Here is an 18,762-nt window from a genome sequence, read left to right as displayed (position 1 = left end):
CCCCCCCCCCCCCCGGTGGCACAAGTTCCCTTTAATTAGTGCTCAGTTGGGTTAAAATCCCCATCTGCCATGGTAAACAGTAAAACGCTCACAACAAAGACACAAAGACGTGTGCAAGTAAAGCTAGAGATGCAAAAAAAAATCCTTCTCTGTGTATCTTGGCTGTGTCCCTTTTTTTCCCTACCCTCCCCACCCTTCTACCCACAACCGTGGACCCCATACATGCACACACACACACACACACACACACACATGTAAAGACATTCGCACCTGATTGGCCGGTGTAATATGAACAAATGAAACTCTAAGCTTTGGCTACATTTAAGGGGCCCCCGAGAATAAGCATGTGTTTATTTTTACTGTGAAAGAGGGGGGGGGAGGCGAAGCCGAGGGTTTGAAGAATTGGGGGAGGGGAGGGAAGTAGGAACGTTTCTTTGTGGTACTGTACAGCTGGAGCAGGAAAGAAGAAGAAGAGGGGGGGGTAAAAAAAATCCTTCCTTCTGTTGGAATGCCGTACCGAATGTGAACGACTTGATTATCCGCCGCCGTCGTACGGAGGGCTGCGTCTTTGCACACGTTCGGGCTGTGAATCGCCACCAGAATGAGGACTTGAGTTCTGGCGTTTGCTTTGAAAGAATTTTGGCTTTTCAGAAAAACGCCTCTACCTTTAGGTGTCCACATCCCCATCTGTTGTTTGGGATTTGGTTTGAAATGTGGCCGAATCAGCCTTAATTCACCATCAACACCCACCCTCTCTGTCTCCCCTTTCCTTTTTCTTTATATATATGTATTTCTTTTTAAATATTTCACCAACTTAATGTAGAGCCAAAAGCTGTTGCAATGAATGGGCGGTGGAAGAGGAATATACTGTGTGTGTGTGTGAGCGACAACTTTAAACATCTTTATGTTATGTAAAGGCCGTCTGTGGTCTTGATGACCAAGAAGAAGGGGAGTCGGGGTGGGTGGTGGTGTCGGGGAGGGAGGGGGGTGCACGTCACTGACGCGCGGCACAAGCCTAACTACGATTGGCTCATCAGCACCATTCACAGCTCAGCTCCTCCGGCTCATTAAAGGTGGAGACTCGGCAGAGATGTTGCAGGAGCCGCATGTGTGCGTCTCTCTCTCTCAGCAAATGGAGGCGAAGACTCATCTACTGGTGTCACAAGTCAATTAGGAGGAAACGGCGTGGAGGCTTCGTAGCGCATGAGCCCAAAGGGGAAAACGTGGATTTGAAACCCTTTTTTTTTTTTTCTACTTAATCTAAAAGAAAAAAATACCCCCTGTAGTTCATAATATTTTAGTTTTAGGTATGTTTTACAAAGCTGCCTGTTAAATTCATCCTTTCTTTCTTCCTCTCTTCCTGGACCCTCCAGCAGCACATTGGGAGGGGGCTTCGAAAAAAACAAAACTCTGACTTTTTTTTTTTTTTATAGGTAATAATACTTTGCAACACCGTTCGTTAGTATCATGAGCATACATGAACGTTCTGTCTTTTTTTTTTTTTTTTTTTAAATTTCTCAGTTTTGAGATGAAAGTTGTAACGTTGAGCTGTAATAAAAAGCTGAAAGCGAACCCCACTGTGCTCCTGAACCCGACCGTATCTGTTCTGTTTTACTTTATTATTGTTAGCTTTTTATTATAAACGCTCATAACTGAGTCAGTTAGACGGATGTTGAGCTAAACTTTCAGGTGGTAGTAGGTGAGAGTCATTCTCAACACGTAATGTATCAACGAGGTCGTGTGGATTAGTCGTAATGACGTTGGCTGGGATTTCTTCAAATACCTGTTAGCAGTAGGACACTGGGTGTCATTTTTGTGTTGAGTCTACATTATTACGGGAAAAGAGTTGTCTGTGCCCACTTTAGTGTTGAACAAGCCGGTTTCTACAAGTTTTCCAAGGCCGAAGGAGTCTGAAGCCAGCTGATAATTAACGGCTGCTTTGTAGGCTTGGTGTGTTTTTTTTCTTAAAGCTACTAAATACGCTCTATGACAGGTTGTCTCTCTGTTTGAGGAAGCTGTTAGACCAGAACCTGAGCTCCTGTTTGCTCATTTTTATCGATGAGGTCACTAGAACCATAGAGGTCAGAGGTCAGATAACCAAAGTTCGTTTGAGCTGATTAGTCTAATCTGTAGGCTCTTTTACCTACGGCTGTGATCTTCAGGTGACAGGAAGCTGTACTCTCTTCACTGGGTACTTATATCTGTATTACATTGTTTCTTTTTTTTAAATGTCAAAATAAAACTTATATACGCACAAATAAAATCCAGACAGTCCAGGTATGCCCCGATGGAAGCAGCTAGGGTCTAAACCTTAATCAAATGCTCGACGCCGAATCGTTTAGAGCGTTCGCGTGCCCATCGTACCGTTTGTAAGAATAGAATAAAACAAGGAGGAGTCACGTTTGATTTGCTTTCACAAATTGGCCCAACTTCCTGAGGTCTGAATTAAACTTTTCTTACACACAGCAACTCCTAACCCTAACCCTAAACTGTTCTGCGGCACGAGAGAGGATACAGGTTGTTACAACACTCTGCCAGATGCTTATCTGTCGCCCGCCGCCAAAGAGCAGAAAGGAGAGGTGACGGGATGTCGTCGCCTCTCCTACTTCGAGGTGTTATCGAAGAATTGTTAATAATTAACCCTGCGACCTTTCCTCTGTCTCCCTCAGGATGGAGCGGATGTCTGACGACGCGCTGAGGCTAAACCTGTTAAAGCGAGGCCTAGAGTCACCCAGCGAGCGGGAGGAGGCGCTGTCCAAGCGTCTGAAAATGGAGGGTCACGAGGCCATGGAGCGCCTCAAGATGCTGGCGCTGCTCAAACGCAAGGACTTGGCCGACCTCGCGGCCCTCGAGGTCCCGGGCACGCTGGGAGACGGCAAGGGCCCCGGAGCCAGCGCCATCCACCACCAGAGCCTCATGGGCGCCGCCTACGAGGAGAAGCTAAACGGAAGCCTAAGGCTCGGGGGCCACAGCGCTCACGTCGGGCAAAGTAAAAACGGGAAGGAGAACATCATGGACGAACCGGTGGATATGAGCGCCGGCAGAAGATGGTGAGAAGGAAGCGTTTACACAACAACGTGTACAGTTGTGGTCAGAGGTTGTCAAACACTCATCATGAGCAGAAATGTCACCAATATTTTGGGCTTTAAATGACTGGTTTGAATCTGTCTTTTTCCAGGGTGGATTTTCTGTTTTAACACTCAACTTGAACGATTTTTACGAACAAGAATTAGGTGTGAAAGCTCTAAAAGACTTTTGGAAGAATTTCTAAACAAGATGGTGTAAAAATAAAAACAGAATGCAATTATTTGCAAACCTCATAAATGTGTATTTTGTTCACAACAGAACACAGTAAACATATCAAATGTTTAAACTAAGAAATTGGAGCATTTTTAAGAAAAAAGAAGGTATTTTTGAATTTGATGGCAGCAACACATCTCAATAAAGTTGTTAACATCTGAGGAGAGCAGCTGCTGGAGGTTTTAGAGGGAATGTTGTCCCATTCTGGTCTGACGGGGGATTCTAGCTGCTCAACAGTCCTGGGTCATCTTTGCTCTATATTTTGTTTCATGTTGTCAAATGTGTTTAATTGGTAGGAAGTCTGGACAGACCAGTTCAGCTGCTGGATTCTTCTCCTACAAAGCCATCCTGTTGGAATGGATGCAGTCTGAGGTTTAACATCGTCTTACCGAAATATGTAGGGACTTCGCTGAAAAAAGATTTAATCTACAGTAGATGGGAGCAGATGTTGTTCTAAAACCTGTTTAAACTTTTCTACACTGATGGTACTTTTCCAGATATGTTAGCTGCCCATGTCAGAGGACCTAATGCACCCCCATACCATCAGAGAGGCAGGTTTTTGAACTGTGTGCTGATAAAAGGCTGGGTAGTCCCTCTCCTCTTTAGTAAGGAGGATGTAGTGTCTGTGGTTTCCAAAAAGAACTTCAAATTTTGATTCCTCTGACCACAGAACAGTCCTCCTCTTCCCCTCAGTCCATTTTAAATGAGTTTTGCTCCAGAGAAGATGGTGGTGTTCACATCTGACTTCTTCTCTGTCTGATAGAGCTTTAACCATCATCTGTGGATGGAACAGTGAACTGTGTTTACAGACAATGATCTGTGGAAGTGTTCCTGAGTCCATGAGGTAATATTCAGAACAGAATCAGACCTGGTTTTAATGCAGTGGCCCCTGAGGGCCCCAAGATCACAGACATCCATCACTGACCTTCAGCCTCAGAGATTTCAAAGACTACTTCGTTTTCCATAGAGGAACATTACTCTTAAAATATTCCACAGTCTTTAGATGCAGAGTGATGAACTTACGTCTTTTTATACCAGCTCTTGTTGCCAGTTCATTTATTCGTTGCAGAAAGCTCCTCCAGCTGTTTTTTATACTTTTACAGCTTCTTCTTGAGATGCGTTACTGCCATCAAATTCAAAATGAGCTTATTTTTCCTGAAATGCTCCAATTCTTTTTAGTTTAAACATTTGACGTGTTTACTATGTTCCATTGTAAACAAAAGATAGGTTTGAGATTTGCAAATTGAATCGAGGTTGTTAAATCGCTGTCATCTTGTGCCTGACGCTTCAGTAGCTCTACATCGCAGCAGAGAAAACCCTGTGTTCATCTCACTCTTTGTATACATGTTGGGAAGCCTTGTGTCTGTTCCGTTAGGTTGGGAGGGTAGGATGTACTGTGGCTCCAGCAGCTCCTAAAGCAAAAACAGACTAAAGGTTGGTCATCAAGTCAGTACTATAATTTTGCTCTTTTAAAATATAATCAGACGGACAGCCAGCATGAACTCCAGCTGTAGTTTCAGATACAGTAGCTTTTCTTTTTTTTTCTTCCTCCAACTGGTCACATCCCGGAAGAGCAACAGTTTGGCAGTCTGGCCACGTCAATGTATTCCTCAACAAAGTTGCCGATGACCTTTTTGTGTGCACTTTAATCTGCCTTTGGATTGCAAAAAAAAAAAAAAAAGGCAAATATTTTGTTACAGTCTCACTTATATCTAAATGTTTACAACCAGTGAGCCGTGTGGCTGCATTTAGAATGTCCCTGCTTCTTTGGTCCCTGCTTCTTTGGTCCCTGCTTCGGAGTCTGGCCAGCTGGGCCGGCCCTGCTTCGTGGGCGGCGCTAGCTTAGCTCCTGTTCACTCTTTGGTCGTGGGTGCGACCAGATGCAAGCATAAAGAGCGAACGGTAGGAATATAAACAACAGCGTTAGCTTACCCTGCAACGTTTCTGCCGTCTGTCCCCCAGCTGAAGGCGCTGTAAAGCCTGAAACCTCCTGCGGATAACAGCTGTCCTACTCCGCGCAACAATCGCTGCATCTAAAGCGTTTCTTCCACTGCGCCTCTCTTCCTGAAGTCTCAGGAGAATCCCCATAAGTTTAAAAAACAGCAACAACACAGGGCCAACGTTGTCCATACCTCCTCCGTTGTTTACACAACTTGCGCCAAGTTTTCGTAGCCCTCCACCCCTACCCTCTGCTGCGCAGCCCCGTCCCCCGCAACACAAAGAGGCGTTCCTCTGCTGCCGACCAAACTGGCCGGTGTAAACACGGTGCATTCTTTATAGAGCCGAGCCGACTAGAGCGGAGTAGAGTAGAGCGGGACTTCTGAATTAGAGCCAGTGTAAAAGGGGCAATAACCCCTCCAGTGAGTTCTGGGTCTGTCCCCGAGGTCTCTTCCCAGTAGGACATGCCCAAAAAACCTCCAAAGGGAGGTGTCCAGGAGGCATCCTAATCCGATGATTGAACCACCTTAACTGACTCATTTCCATGTGGAGGAGCAGAGGCTCAACTCTGAGCTGCGGCCGGTCACCCGACGAAGGAAGTTCATTTCAACCACTTGTAAACGTTTGGATCAGTTTTTAGTAAATATCCGTCATTGGCTTTTAGACCTGTAGCCTCTGATGTTTGTTTGTTTTTTTTGTCCTACGCTGTAAAATGTACAGAAACTAAATTGAGAAGGGTTTGAGACACCGGCAACAGTTTTGTGACTCTTTTTTTTTTTTTTTTTTGACAAAGTTTTCCTCAAATTATTCGAACATGTTCAATTTTCAGGCAACGAGACTCATAAGATATGAAAGGAAGTTGAGAACCCCATAAACGTTTCGAGACATGTTGGGGACAGTGACTCAGGAGGTAGGGGTTCGTCCTGTAACCGGAGGGTTGCTGGTTGGAGCCCCCGCTCTGTCCATCTCAGCTGACGTGTCCGTGGACAAGACACTTCTGCCTTGCCCTGCTGCTGGTGGTCAGAGGGCTCGGTGGCGCCAGTGTGATGGCAGCCTCACTTCTGTCAGCCCGCCCCAGGGCAGCTGTGGTTACATGGATGATATAAAGTGAAGTGCTTTGAAGTTATTGGTCTTGATAAAGCGCTATACAAGTGCAGACCATTTACCGTTTTTGAATAACGTTTGCCAACAGTCGCAGCCCAAAGAGATGTTCTTCGTTTCACCTGTCAGTGTGTTTTGTGGTGACTGAGTGGTATACTTATCAGGCCCTCCAGGATTTCGCGATGTTGCGATCGCAACTATTAACGCAAAATCAAGCAAACCCCGCGAAATCGCAACTTTTTGCAACTTTGCCTAAAACAGCAACTTTAACCCGATATTTATTGTTTCTAAAGTGATTCGCCACTGTTTCTGCGGTCTAGTGTCTTCTTTGTGGGTTTGTGTAGCGTGGAATACAAAACAATCCCAAATAACTCAAGAAGAAGACAGGTGACGTCACTTCCTGTTAACATCAGAATGCCGGGAGCGTGCAGGAGCAGCGACCGAAGCCAAAATGTGCGCTAATGCTTCACATTTACCCACAAAGATTTCAGCAAACCAGTTTCTTCCCCAGCTGCAGGAGAGTGGGGTGGAAGTTGTGTTGCACGTCCTGCAGTGTAATCATGGAACAAACGCATCGACAAACACTTTGTGTCTGCAAAACATGTGAGGAGAGCTGCAGACCAGGGACAATCCAGAAATGCTCATGAATGTCAGTTTAGAAGCTATCAAAGTTCTCAAATAAAGCACCTTTTGATAATGTCAGTGTTTGTTGGTGATTATCTTACAAAACTAGGAAGTATTTTTGGTTTATATATTAAAAGTTATGGTTTTTTATTGATTTTAGTAAAAAAAAAAAATGGCCGTTTTAGTACAGTGTTATAGTGTCTTGCTCTTTCATAAATGTATTAATTGGTTAAAAAAGGTTTATCTGTAGAGTTTTAAAGTTGCCCGTTTCTTTTGTACCTGTTGCCTTGCAAATGTTTAAAGAGGGAAAAGTACAAATTGGTTTGAAAGTGATTGCTGGTGGTGCCATCTCCACCTAAACATTTAAGGATTTGAAATAAATAAACGAACAGCTGGAGGACGGCTCAGTCCTGGGGTTTCATCTCCACTTTTTATGTTCAGATGAACAGCCCCGTCAGATGTTGGTGAAGCTGACGCAACGTTTTCTATTTTCTTGGTCTTGTGTGGGTGTGTGTGTGTGTGTGTGTGTGTGTATGTGTGTAGTGAGGCGGACCGCGCCAGACAAACCCCGTCTCCAGACATCATCATCCTGTCCGACAACGAAGCGTCCAGCCCCAGAACAACACCTCGGCCTGACGAGCGCGTGCAGCAGGCCAACCTCGACATGTTCAAGGTAACACACACACACACAGACGCAGCTTTCTCGTGCCGCTTGCTTGAACCCGGAATGTTTCCAAGTCCGGCTGTCAACGTGGGGATCTAAACAGCGGGACGTCTCGGTTCCAAAAGAAAATTCATGAACTTTTCTCACCTTTTAGAAGAAATTCTGTGATTAGCTCATTAACAATGGGACAATAATGGGACAATAATGGGAAGGCAGATAACAAAAATAAAGGAATAAAATCAGAAATTCTCATGTTTACGCCTACAGTTTGGGAAATAATTATTTGATTGCCTGCTGATTTGGTACGTTTGCTCACATCCATTTTGTTTTCAAACGTTTAAAGCTCCATAAGACGTTTCTTGTAGTTGGTCGCCAGGTTTGCACACGTCTCAGGAGGGATTTTGGCCCACTCCTCTTTGCAGACTCTAAACCCTTTAGGTGTTTCTTGGCTGCTCAAAGCTTCAGCTTCCTCCCCAGACTGGACCGAGGTCTGGAGACCACCACCACCTCTTCTTCGGTGGTTGGGTTTTGGTCACCATCATGCTGGAAGAACCTCAGGTGTTCTGGCATCACGGGTTCACAGTCCACGGCCCTGCCTGTTGGCTCCAGTGAACTCATCCCAGGAGCATAATGCCTCCACCTCCGTGTTTGACTGTGAGGATTGGTGTTTGAATCGCACTCAGCAGAAACGCGGTCGAGCTGACGCCAAAAAGCTGGGTTTTGGTCTCGTCTGACCTCAGCACCTTCTCCTAAGGGTTTTCTGAGTCATTTAGCTATTTTTTTTGTTTGTTTGTTTTTCTGGCAAACTTAGACCAGCCTGGACATAGGCCTTCTTAAAGGGCCGGGGGAAACTTGTGTAGTATGTTACCTCTTGGTGATTATAGTCCTAACTACCTTCAGATCATTAAAACGCTCCTCCTGTGTAGTTGGGAGCTGGTCCCTCATTTTTCTCATCATCCTCACCCTATGAGGAAGATGTTGGCGATTGACGGTCCTTTTGTATTTCTTCCATTTCCAAATAATATCCTGAATATTTCGTTGGCTGGTTGTAATCTGTGGGTCACATGGCAGCAAACTAGTTTGTAATTTCTATGTAAAGAGTTTTTTTTTTTTCTGGATTCTTATTGATATTATCTGCCTTCATTAAAATGGAACGACCAGAAAAGTTTCTATAGTTGAGCAAGCCTACAAAATCGGCAAAGGATTAAATAATTACTAATCATACAGATGCTATGCTCCCTTCTGTATCTTATTGCAAATAATTTACTAAAGATTTAGCTTTTTTTTGTCTTTCTCTTGTTTTCTAGTAAAAGTTTACTTCCATTTGAGCTAAACTCTGGAGCAGGCCTGACAGCAGTGGCTGTTCGGGGCTTTAAGGGGTTTCAAAGCCCAGCTCGGTGCACACAGGTGTATGTCAGGATGCAGTGAGCAGCTCTGAGGAGCTGCCGCCTGTTTCCCTGCATGTCGTTCTTTACCGTTTTCTCTGTGCCTGCATTTTCAGGGTAAGACGGGAGAGGAGCGGCAGCAGATGATCAAAGCTTTGAGGGAAGAGCTGCGTCTGGAGGAGGCTCGCCTCGTGCTGCTCAAGAAGCTCCGGCAGAGTCAGATGCAGAAGGAGAATGTGGTGCAGAAGGTCAGTACGGCTGCTGAGCGCCAAGCGGTCAGTACGGAGGGCCACAGACGTACCGACGCAGAGTTAAACTAAACTCTACTGCTTCATTAATCAGTTCAGACATTAGCAAATCATTCAGTCGTACGGCCGCGTCAGTTCTTTCTGTCCCTTTCCTCTACTATGCTCCTAACGCCGCCGCGGCGCTGTCAGTCATGTGACACAACGCTGACATTACCGTAAACATGGAGGCAGGCTCTGGGCTGAAGGGACAGTTATAACCATTAACTGCGTGGACGAGGCACGAGCGATCACTTCCTGTTAGCAGCGTTAGCAGCGTCGCAGCTAGCAGCACAGTGAAGGCGGCGTGTTTATGAAGCAGCTCCTCCACCTGACGCCTCGTTAAGAGCGTCACACCGACACGCAGTGGGGCTCATATCGCTCACGTCGTCGCGATCGGAGACGATCCTTCAGTCTAACTGGAGGAATACGCTACATTGAAGGTACTCGCTGCAAGTCTTCACCCGACCACGTGGACGCTGTCATTCCTTTAAACCAAGGGTGTCGAACTCCAGGCCTCGAGGGCCGCTGTCCTGGGAGTTTTAGGTTTTTCTGCTCCAACACACCTGATTCAAATGGTTTAATTAGCTCCTCTCCAAATCAAGTTCTCCAGGAGCACGGCAACAAGTCGTCCATTTAAACCAGGTGTTTTAAAGCAAAAACACGTCTAAAACATGCAGGAAAGCGGCCCTCGAGGAATGGAGTTTGACACCCCTGCTTTAATTCAGTTTAATTCAATTCAAAAATACTTTATTAATCCCAAAGGGAAATTAAATGTTGTTGTAGCTCATAATCCTGGTTTTGTTAAAGAGTTGATGGCTGTGGGCAGGAAGGGTCTCTTGTAGCGGACTGTCCCCATTTGTCCTCGGTCCTGGTGTCCTCAAAGAGCACCACCAGGTGAGCCTCGCTGGCCTCCTGTTCTGGAAGCGCAGGTCGGTCTTGAAGTCCTGGGCGATGTCTCAGACCAGATGCTGAAAGGGCAGCTTCTGGATGAGCTGCTCTGTGGACTTCTCTCCCTGAGAGCCACGGTCCCGGGCCTGTAGAGATGAGGCTTCTTCTCTCTGCCGGTGGTCGGGGCGCTCCTGCGGGAAGCTTTGGTGGCGAGCTGCTTCCTGGGAGCTTTACCTCCGGTGGATATATGGACACTCTGCTTGGTTTTGGCCATGACTCGAGTTCAGGATTCTTCACATTTAACACTTGTTGTCATGGTTACGCATCATAACAAAATGTCCAAAAGTAAAAAGACTTTAGTAAAAATCCTTCCAGCTGCACAGCCTCCGATACCAGAGGAAATAATGATCAAAAAAAGTGATTTACATCCAGAAAAAAAGAGGAATAAAGTTTTCAAAAGCAACATCTCAGAAAGAATGGAACAGAGCTACTCCAACATGCAGCCACCTTGAGCGACGCAATTCTAGAAGCTATTTCAACAAAACATCTGAAATGAATCCTAAATCCATAAAACTTGTCACTAACATGAAGATGACTGTGATTGTCTTCTGTCAGATACGTTCATTCCTCTGTGCTCAGGATGTTCAGCTCAGTTCGTTGGGTTGGAGGGCGAGATAAACGCGTGTTGTGAAAAGCGTGAATAGCTGTCACTTTGTGCGTGATGGAAGAGGGCGTTGTTCATTTATGAGCTATTATTCTAATAAAAATGTAAAAACACGTTTGAATAGTATTTTTGCCCAGAATGCTTCTTTGTATTTTGCCCCTTTTGTTCCGGGTAGTGAACACGGGGGAGCTGGTAGTTAAATCAACCGTAGGAATGTTATTTCCAAAAGAAACTTGTATATAAAGTGGCTGAACATTTAAAGTTTGCTCCAACAAGTAAGGTGCGCTCTAACAGTAGCAACCCGTCCATCCTCCGCATGCTCTTCATCCGTTAAATAAACGACGCACGACAGCGCTGTAGCTAACTGGGTCAGGCTAATTCGAGCTAATTCCTTCATTCGTTCATTCATTTCTCAACTCGGATGAAATAAAACGTTTTATGACAGAATGTCGGCAAAGAGCTGAGCAGGAGCTGGTGTTATCCACGAAGGAATAATCTGAGCCAATCAGAGCGGTTCCTCAGCTTCAGTTCCCGGAAGTTAAACACAGGACTTTTTTTATTGCTGCCTGTTTAAGAACTGGATTCATTTAGACCCATTCTGATGATTATTTGTTTCGAACAATAAATTGGTAACCAGTAGAGCGATTTTTAAAAATTCTAACTGTGTTGGATTTGTCTCCAAAAGATCGATCTAAGGGTGTCAAAATATGTTGTTTGATGAGGTTAGAAACATCAGGTGGCCTTGCTTCTAGTAGAGCAATGCAGAGCTAGAGCTTAAATTGTTTGTAAATGCAGCAGTGTTTATAATTAGCACGTCTGTTGGCTTCCTCAGATTCCTAATTTCACTGACGATTCAAGAGTTGGAGGAAAAAACAAAAACTTTCTAATATTCAACAGATATTGTTGTGAAGTTGTAAACAGGGATGTGAAGTCAGTCTCGTCTTTGTTGAAGCACCCCTATGAGTCCCGGCCCCCCCTGTAATGTAGTCTGGCGTCTTTGCTCAGGTTCCTGTGGTCCAGAGCTCCGCGTCGTCCGTTCAGCCTCCTCCCATCCACAGCTCCACGGGCCTCGGGAAGCTGCCCGTGAGGCCGGGCTTACACAACCCCGAGCCCCAGAACCTCCGCACCGCACAGGTACGTCTCCGTCTCTGTCTCCGTCTGTGTTTAAATGTGTGGGTCAGAGAAGCTTTTCCCTCCTGGGATGTATGTGAGTGAACGACTCAGATCATTTACTTGTCGTCGTTTTCAGGCGGAAAACCTCGAATCTCCGATTTGTTTTCGTTTCCATGTTTTTGCCTAAATCAGCCCTTCTGGTCACCCTTCAGGTGGATTTGTAGTTTTATGGACGTCTGACCATTAAAGTGTCAAAAACAGCTGAGGAACTTGTGACTACACTGTTTATTTCAAGGTTTCTACTCGACCGCAGTTTTGTTTCAGGTCAAACGGTTTAGTTTTGATAGTTTATCTGTTTTATTTTTAGTAGTAGTGGTAATAACAGAGACATCTTCTGTGTGATAGCAACATTTAACTTTTAATCCCATTAAACGTCCTCGGGTAATACTGTCTGCCAAGAAAGGTTGTTTGTTTTTTTTATTTGTTAATACATATAATTTAAAGCATTTTAAACGCTTTTAATCTTCTTTTAACCTTAATTTTTTTGGCTTTAAGCTGCAACAAAAGTTTGTTCTTGTGTTGCGGTTGTTGCATCTCAGATTATTAGGATTAAAATAACGTAGTTTGTTTTTTCTTATTCGTTCTTGGTAAAATGTTTACTTTAAAAAAAACATTTTCTCCAAAATCATCATCAGGTTATTGATGAAAATCTCCAAACATCCTCCAGATTATTAAACAAAACGAGTGGTTCAGCAGAGAAATCATCCCAGTGTTATATTTAATGTTAGATCTGCTAATTTTACTGTAACTCTCAGGTTTTGTGCTGCAAACAATCATTAAGTAAACCGAATAAAAGCAGAAGACAGATCCACAGTAATGAAAACCTTTTTCCTGTTTTTAGTAAAACAAAAACTGTGCTGACATTTCACCTGTTTTTATCATCTTTTACAAGCACTCAGTGCGGTCAGCATCGCTGTCGGTGACAGATGTTTGTGTCTGTAAATAAAGCCCACATCTGCTCAGAGTTGTCCAACATTCCCTAATCCAACGTGCTCCATGGTAGCCAGAGGTTAAACGTCAACAGGCTAAAAAACAGCACAACTTCTCTGTAATTCGTTCCTCCTGATGTACATAAATGGAAACTCTCCGTAAAGTTGCCTCTCTACCTTTTAGTTCTCCAAACAGCGAAGTCATAAAAAAATAAAACTGACCAGGAAAATATTGGATATTGGATGCCGACCACGAACCGATTCCTGCTGCGGGGTTTCGCGTTTACCGTCTGACAGGAGGGCCGGAAACGTACCCTTTGACAACCTGAAACTCTTCCTGAAACATTTGTTCGGGATCAAAATCAGTTTGAAGGCAGACGAGCTCAGATGTCAGTCCTTTCTGCAGCTCGTCGTTTCCTTCATAAATACTTGTCAGCGTCAGAAAGCAGAATTTCCTGTGCGCTGATGTGTCTAACGTCTGACGGCTTTTACTCTGTTTGTTTGTTTTTTTTTCTGTCCTCCCCCAAATCATTTCAGAGTTTCAAGTTACTCGGTGAAACATATCAGGCTTGTGTCTGAAACCGTTCTTTCACACAGCCCTGTAAGCCCCTAACCTGAATCCCTGCAGCTCCTCCATTTAAAACCTTCCCGCATAGGAGCAGCTCATTGGAAGGTCCTGCTCTGATTATTAGAGAGCCATCTGTTGGAAGCCTCTGGAATGCCTAAATGGCACAAAACTCATCAAATCAGTGGGAGTGTACCAGTGTTTTTTTGTTTTTTTTTTCCTGTCTGGATGCTGAAAGCAGGCTTGGTGCAGGAGCTCAGCAAGCAGGTGCTGCCACCTGCTGGCTGTCCTACAGAACAAAACTCTCTAGGTCTTTTTATAATTTCTTTGTGTATGTGTGTGTGTAGGGTCATACAGTCATCCGGTCAGCCAATGCCAATCTGCCCCCCATGCTGATGTCCCAGCGAGTGATCGCCCCCAACCCGTCCCAGCTGCAAGGCCAGAGGGTCTCCTCCAAATCCGGGATGTCTCGATCCGGCTCCAGCAGCATGGCCAACGCCGTCAGCTACCAGCAGGTATAAATGGACCCCTGACCAATGACCGCTGCTTTAACATTTTCTTTGATCTTGGCTCTCTTTACATTAAGTGTGAACTAGTTTATACATCACAATGTCCGTGTTTTGTCACCTTAGATTATTACAAAAGTAAATCCCAAATTATTTTGGGAGTTGATGGACAGTAGTTGCATTGGGCCCCTTCAACATTCCTTCAGAAGTTTGAGTTTTTATTATTATTTATTTGTTTCTTTGGTTTGTTTGTCACAGTGCTGTTGGTATTTTTATAATCATGTCACCATGTCGTAAATTATTGTTCTCATTGACATACAGTGAGTCAAACTGGCTTCAGGGATGCAGTCAGAGAAGTCCTTGTTTAGACTTAAAAAATAATCAAATAATAATTTATATGGCTAACACAGACTGATGTTGAATGTGTTTTCACCCCATAAAATCCCATTATGTTTATCAAACAGCATTGTCCTGTAAACAAGTACTGTATTTTCCCCACTATAGGGCGCACAGGATTATAAGACACACTGTCAAGGAATGGTCCATTTTCAAACTTCTGTCATATATAAGGCGCACTGGACTATAAAGCGCGTCTTTTCAGAGAATACCGCACCGACATAAGCGTCAAGTATAAACGCCTCCACCGCTCGCAGCTATAACTGAGCCTTAATGCTGCAACCGGCGCAGCTTTGTAGTTTACCAAAGTCGTACTAAAACATTACGACTTCCTACATATATAAGGCGCTCCGGATTATAAGGCGCACTGTCGTTTTTTGAGAAAGTTGAAGGCTTTTAAGTGCGCCTTATAGTCCAGAAAATGAGGTACTGTTTAATTGATGCACGTTGAATGCTTTGTACAAATATTCTTATTCTGATTTGACTGGTGTGACATTAACTTATATTTATACAGTAGGACAGGTGCAGAATGCTGTTGGGAAATAATTGATAACAATTGCCAAGCATCGATTAAGGGTTTTTCCTCCTTTGAACGTTTGCTTCTGCCGAGCTGAGAATGTGCGTCTCCTTGCAGGCCAGCCAGCAGGTGGCAGCCTCTCAGCGCTCCGGCTCCAGCGCCATGTACATGAACCTGGCCCACATGCAGGCGGCGGCGGCGGTGGGGGCTGGCGGCGTGGCGGGCGGCCTCGGTGGAGCCTCGTCCGTCAGCCCGTCTACCCTGTCCGGCTCGGCCAGCGGAGCCGTGGGCTCCATGGCCGACCAGGCCAGCAGCCAGGCGGCCGCCAAGCTGGCCCTACGGAAGCAGCTGGAGAAGACCTTGCTGGAGATCCCTCCGCCCAAGCCCCCAGCTCCGCTCCTTCACTTCCTGCCCTCTGCGGCGAACAGCGAGTTCATCTACATGGTGGGCCTGGAGGAGGTGGTGCAGAGCGTGCTGGACAGTCAGGGTAAGCGTGCTCTGCAGCACCTGAAGTTTTGATCATTTTTGTCTCGTTTGAGGCTAAAAATGTGGGAGCTCAGATGATAAAACGATGCATGTGTTTAATGCTTTTAGTTACAGAAGCTTCATCTGCCAGGATCAGTGTTGGGTCCGTCGGGGGAATCTTTCCTTTCATGTCGTATTTACATGTGCTGAAGCAGACCGTTCTCTGCAGGTAAACTCAGGGGGACTTTGGCCCGCATGGAGCCCTTCTTCTGTGCCCAGTGCCAAACGGACTTCACCCCCCACTGGAAGCAGGAGAAGAGTGGGCGGATCCTCTGCGAGCAGTGCATGACATCCAATCAGAAGAAGGCTCTGAAGGCCGAACACACCAACAGGCTGAAGAATGCCTTTGTGAAGGCGTTGCAGCAGGAGCAGGTCAGCGCTGATGTATATATCGTGTTCCTGGGGCCTCGCTTGTTAAAGTGGGGAGGGACCGCTTGAGTTTCCAGTGGTGTTCAGACCTCCTCCATGTTTTCAGCGTTATGTTGTCTGATGCTTCGGTTTTATTCCTCATTAATCTACGCTGAGTACCCCATAACATGAAAGCACCAAGAGTTTCATACAGTTTTGTAAATTTCTTCAAATTAAATTAAAAAACTCAGACTTTTTTCACCAACGCTTGAAATTCAGCTCAGGTTCCTCCCATTTCTCCTGGTGGAGTCCTCCTGTGGGAAATGAAACTGATCGGACATGATCTGCAAAAACACACGCCGCTCCACAAAATGCTGCCAATCACTAAGCTCCCCGAGGACCACCAGAACTGCAGGCCTCCACTGATCTGGGTTTTCTGGTTCTCCTCAGAGCAAAGCGCCTGGAAGCTGCTAGAAGGACTCAGACTGGACTGAACCGCTTGGCCTCAGTTCCAGACGTTAAATCTGGAGGAAATAAGGCGCCGTTTATCACCTTGGCCGTCCTCACAGTGAAGCGTGGTGATGGTAGCATCATGCTGTGGGGTGGGAAACCAGAATGAAGCGAAGCACAGAGATATAAGCCTGTTCCTCAGAGTTGAGGACCTCAGACTGGTCTGAAGGTTCACCTTCCATCATGACATTTTCAGTTTCTTATTATGGGGTACTGAGTGTAGATAAATGAGGAACAACATGGTTGTATCAGCAGGCTGCAACACAAAGGAAGTTCAGGAAGTAAAGAGGTCTGAATCCTTTGTGTTGTGCTCTGTGAGTTATTAACAGCGGACTGTCTTTAAATCAGGAGATTGAACAGAGGCTGCAGCAGCAGGCGGCCCTCTCTCCCAGCTCGGCCCCGACCGGCTCAAACGTCTCCAAGACCGACACCATGATCCGACAGCACGCCCTCCGCCAGGTACCGCCCCCGCCTCCGCCTCCGCTCACAGCCGCACCTTTTAAGGGACGGACGCATGAAATGCACTCACCTGATCTGCGCATACGTTTTAGAACAAATGTCCACACATAAAGCCGTGATTTTTAGATGATTAGCTATTAAATAATAATAGTAGGGTCTGTTTTCCTTTCAGTTTTGAAGTCAGAATAGAGCCCAAACCATTAATCTGTTACTGAATAATACAGTTTGAATTCAGTATTGTTTTAGGCAGGTTTAAATCTTCTGAAATACAAACAACTTCATTGCACAGGATATAATTATAGTTTATCGTGGATTTCAAGATGTCCTGATGCCTCTTCTTTACCAGTGACTGTCGCCCCACCTGTTTTTAGAACAGTGTCTTGACTTCCTTGACGTTCAGTGTAACATGAAAAACACCTTTTTTTTTTTAAAGGGTTTACAATTTTTTAGTTTGATTCCTGGGGGGATGCTTTGAAACTGGGTGTAATATCCCCCCAGGAATCAGTCAGACATGTTCGTCTTCTGCTCGAAGAGCTCAGATCTGATTAAATACCTCACCAACCCGTGACGGATGCCGGTCAGGACCACAGCGTGTGTGTGTGGGGGGGGGGGGTTTGACGCAATGTGGCGTTGACAATGCAGTTAATGCTTTCTTCCATCTCTAGACTCCCCAACCTCAAGCTTCTCTCCAGCGAGGTCTGTCCAACTCCGCCAGAGGGGTCCTGTCCAACTTCGCTCAAGCCTCCCAGCTGTCTGTGGCCAGCAGCCTGATGGGAATGAGCGGTGCCAAGCACTGTGGCAGCGGTGGAGGCAGCGGTGGCGGCAACAGACTGCAGCACGACAGCCGCCGTCAGATCTACAACATCCCAGGTACGAAAAACTGTCAAGAACTTCAGCAAATGTTGAGCACGCTTTGAGTCTGAGTCCTCTACTCGGCTGCTAGCTAAGAGGCTGAGCTCAAATCGACATTTTACCTACGTTAGCACAAACCTCTCTCTTCTGCACTGAAACAGTCGTGTCCTCCAGGCTGTACAGCTTAAAGGGGAGATCGCCTTTTTTTTTACTTTTATTTCTTTCGCTCTTCCACACAAACCTTGCCATTTTTTGGTTTGGCGTCGTTCAGACTTGTTCCCAGGCTCCAGGTCAGTTTGTGCCTCCGCTCAGTGTTACTTTCACAGCTTACCCTGCCTGCTGGGGCACAGAGAGAGACAGGCTGTCGACTAAAACCTAGAAAACATTTTCCAATCAAAGTTAGCAGGTTGATCTGATGCAGAAGTATTTGATCCCCAAGTAAAACAGGACTTAGTAGTTGGTGGAGAAAGCGGCGTCGGCAGCACGGAGGTATAACCTTCACCAGCTTTGCACACGTCTCAGGAGGGAGTTTGGCCCACTCCTCTTCACAGAAACCTTTTTAAATCCCTTTGGTTCCTTGGCTGCTGCTCGGGAGCTCAAAGCTTCAGCTGCCTTCACGGATGGTTTACAGCAGAGGTCCCCAACCCCCGGGCCGCGGACCGGTACAGGGCCACACAGAAAGAATAATTAACTTACAGTATTTCCGTTTTTTGTTTTTTGTTTTCGGATTCTGAACGACATTTATTTTGAAAACTGACCGGATTCTCTCCACTACATCAGTCTATGACTCACTCTTGATGTGTGTCAAAACCCTAATCTAGGTCACGTGATACTTTAACGCTAAAAACAAACCAACAAGCAGCAAAATGAGTAAAAAACAAATGTCTCTGGAAGCCCTAGATGGGGCCGTCTCGTTACTGAGAAACAGGCACAGGGCTCCCACTGATTCAGGGTTATGGTGAGTTGTATTCTTTGTGCACTTTACAGGTGCTGGTCATAAAATTAGAATATCATGAAAAAGTAGATTGATTTCAGTAATTCCATTTAAAAAGTGAAACTTGTATATTATATTCATACATTACATACAAACTCATATATTTCAAATGTTTATTTTGTTTAATTTTGATGATT

General features: G+C 45.4%; 1 protein-coding gene across 1 annotated transcript in view; it reads left to right on the top strand.

Annotated features, from left to right (window-relative positions):
• Positions 1-18,762, top strand: part of gatad2b (GATA zinc finger domain containing 2B) — a 52,545-nt gene that overhangs the window by 22,178 nt on the left and 11,605 nt on the right. Inside the window, exons 2-10 of the mRNA XM_017430697.3 lie at positions 2,670-3,050; positions 7,507-7,636; positions 9,129-9,260; positions 11,857-11,985; positions 13,866-14,033; positions 15,055-15,424; positions 15,632-15,834; positions 16,669-16,779; positions 17,445-17,649. Coding sequence (XP_017286186.1) covers positions 2,671-3,050; positions 7,507-7,636; positions 9,129-9,260; positions 11,857-11,985; positions 13,866-14,033; positions 15,055-15,424; positions 15,632-15,834; positions 16,669-16,779; positions 17,445-17,649 — 1,828 coding nt within the window. The 5' untranslated portion in view covers position 2,670. The remainder of the gene's footprint in view (positions 1-2,669; positions 3,051-7,506; positions 7,637-9,128; positions 9,261-11,856; positions 11,986-13,865; positions 14,034-15,054; positions 15,425-15,631; positions 15,835-16,668; positions 16,780-17,444; positions 17,650-18,762) is intronic.

Source organism: Kryptolebias marmoratus, linkage group LG5 (assembly GCF_001649575.2).
Source record: "Kryptolebias marmoratus isolate JLee-2015 linkage group LG5, ASM164957v2, whole genome shotgun sequence".
NCBI lineage: Eukaryota > Metazoa > Chordata > Actinopteri > Cyprinodontiformes > Rivulidae > Kryptolebias > Kryptolebias marmoratus.
Note: the sequence above shows the minus strand (reverse complement) of the source record. Positions and strands in the feature narration are given on the sequence as shown.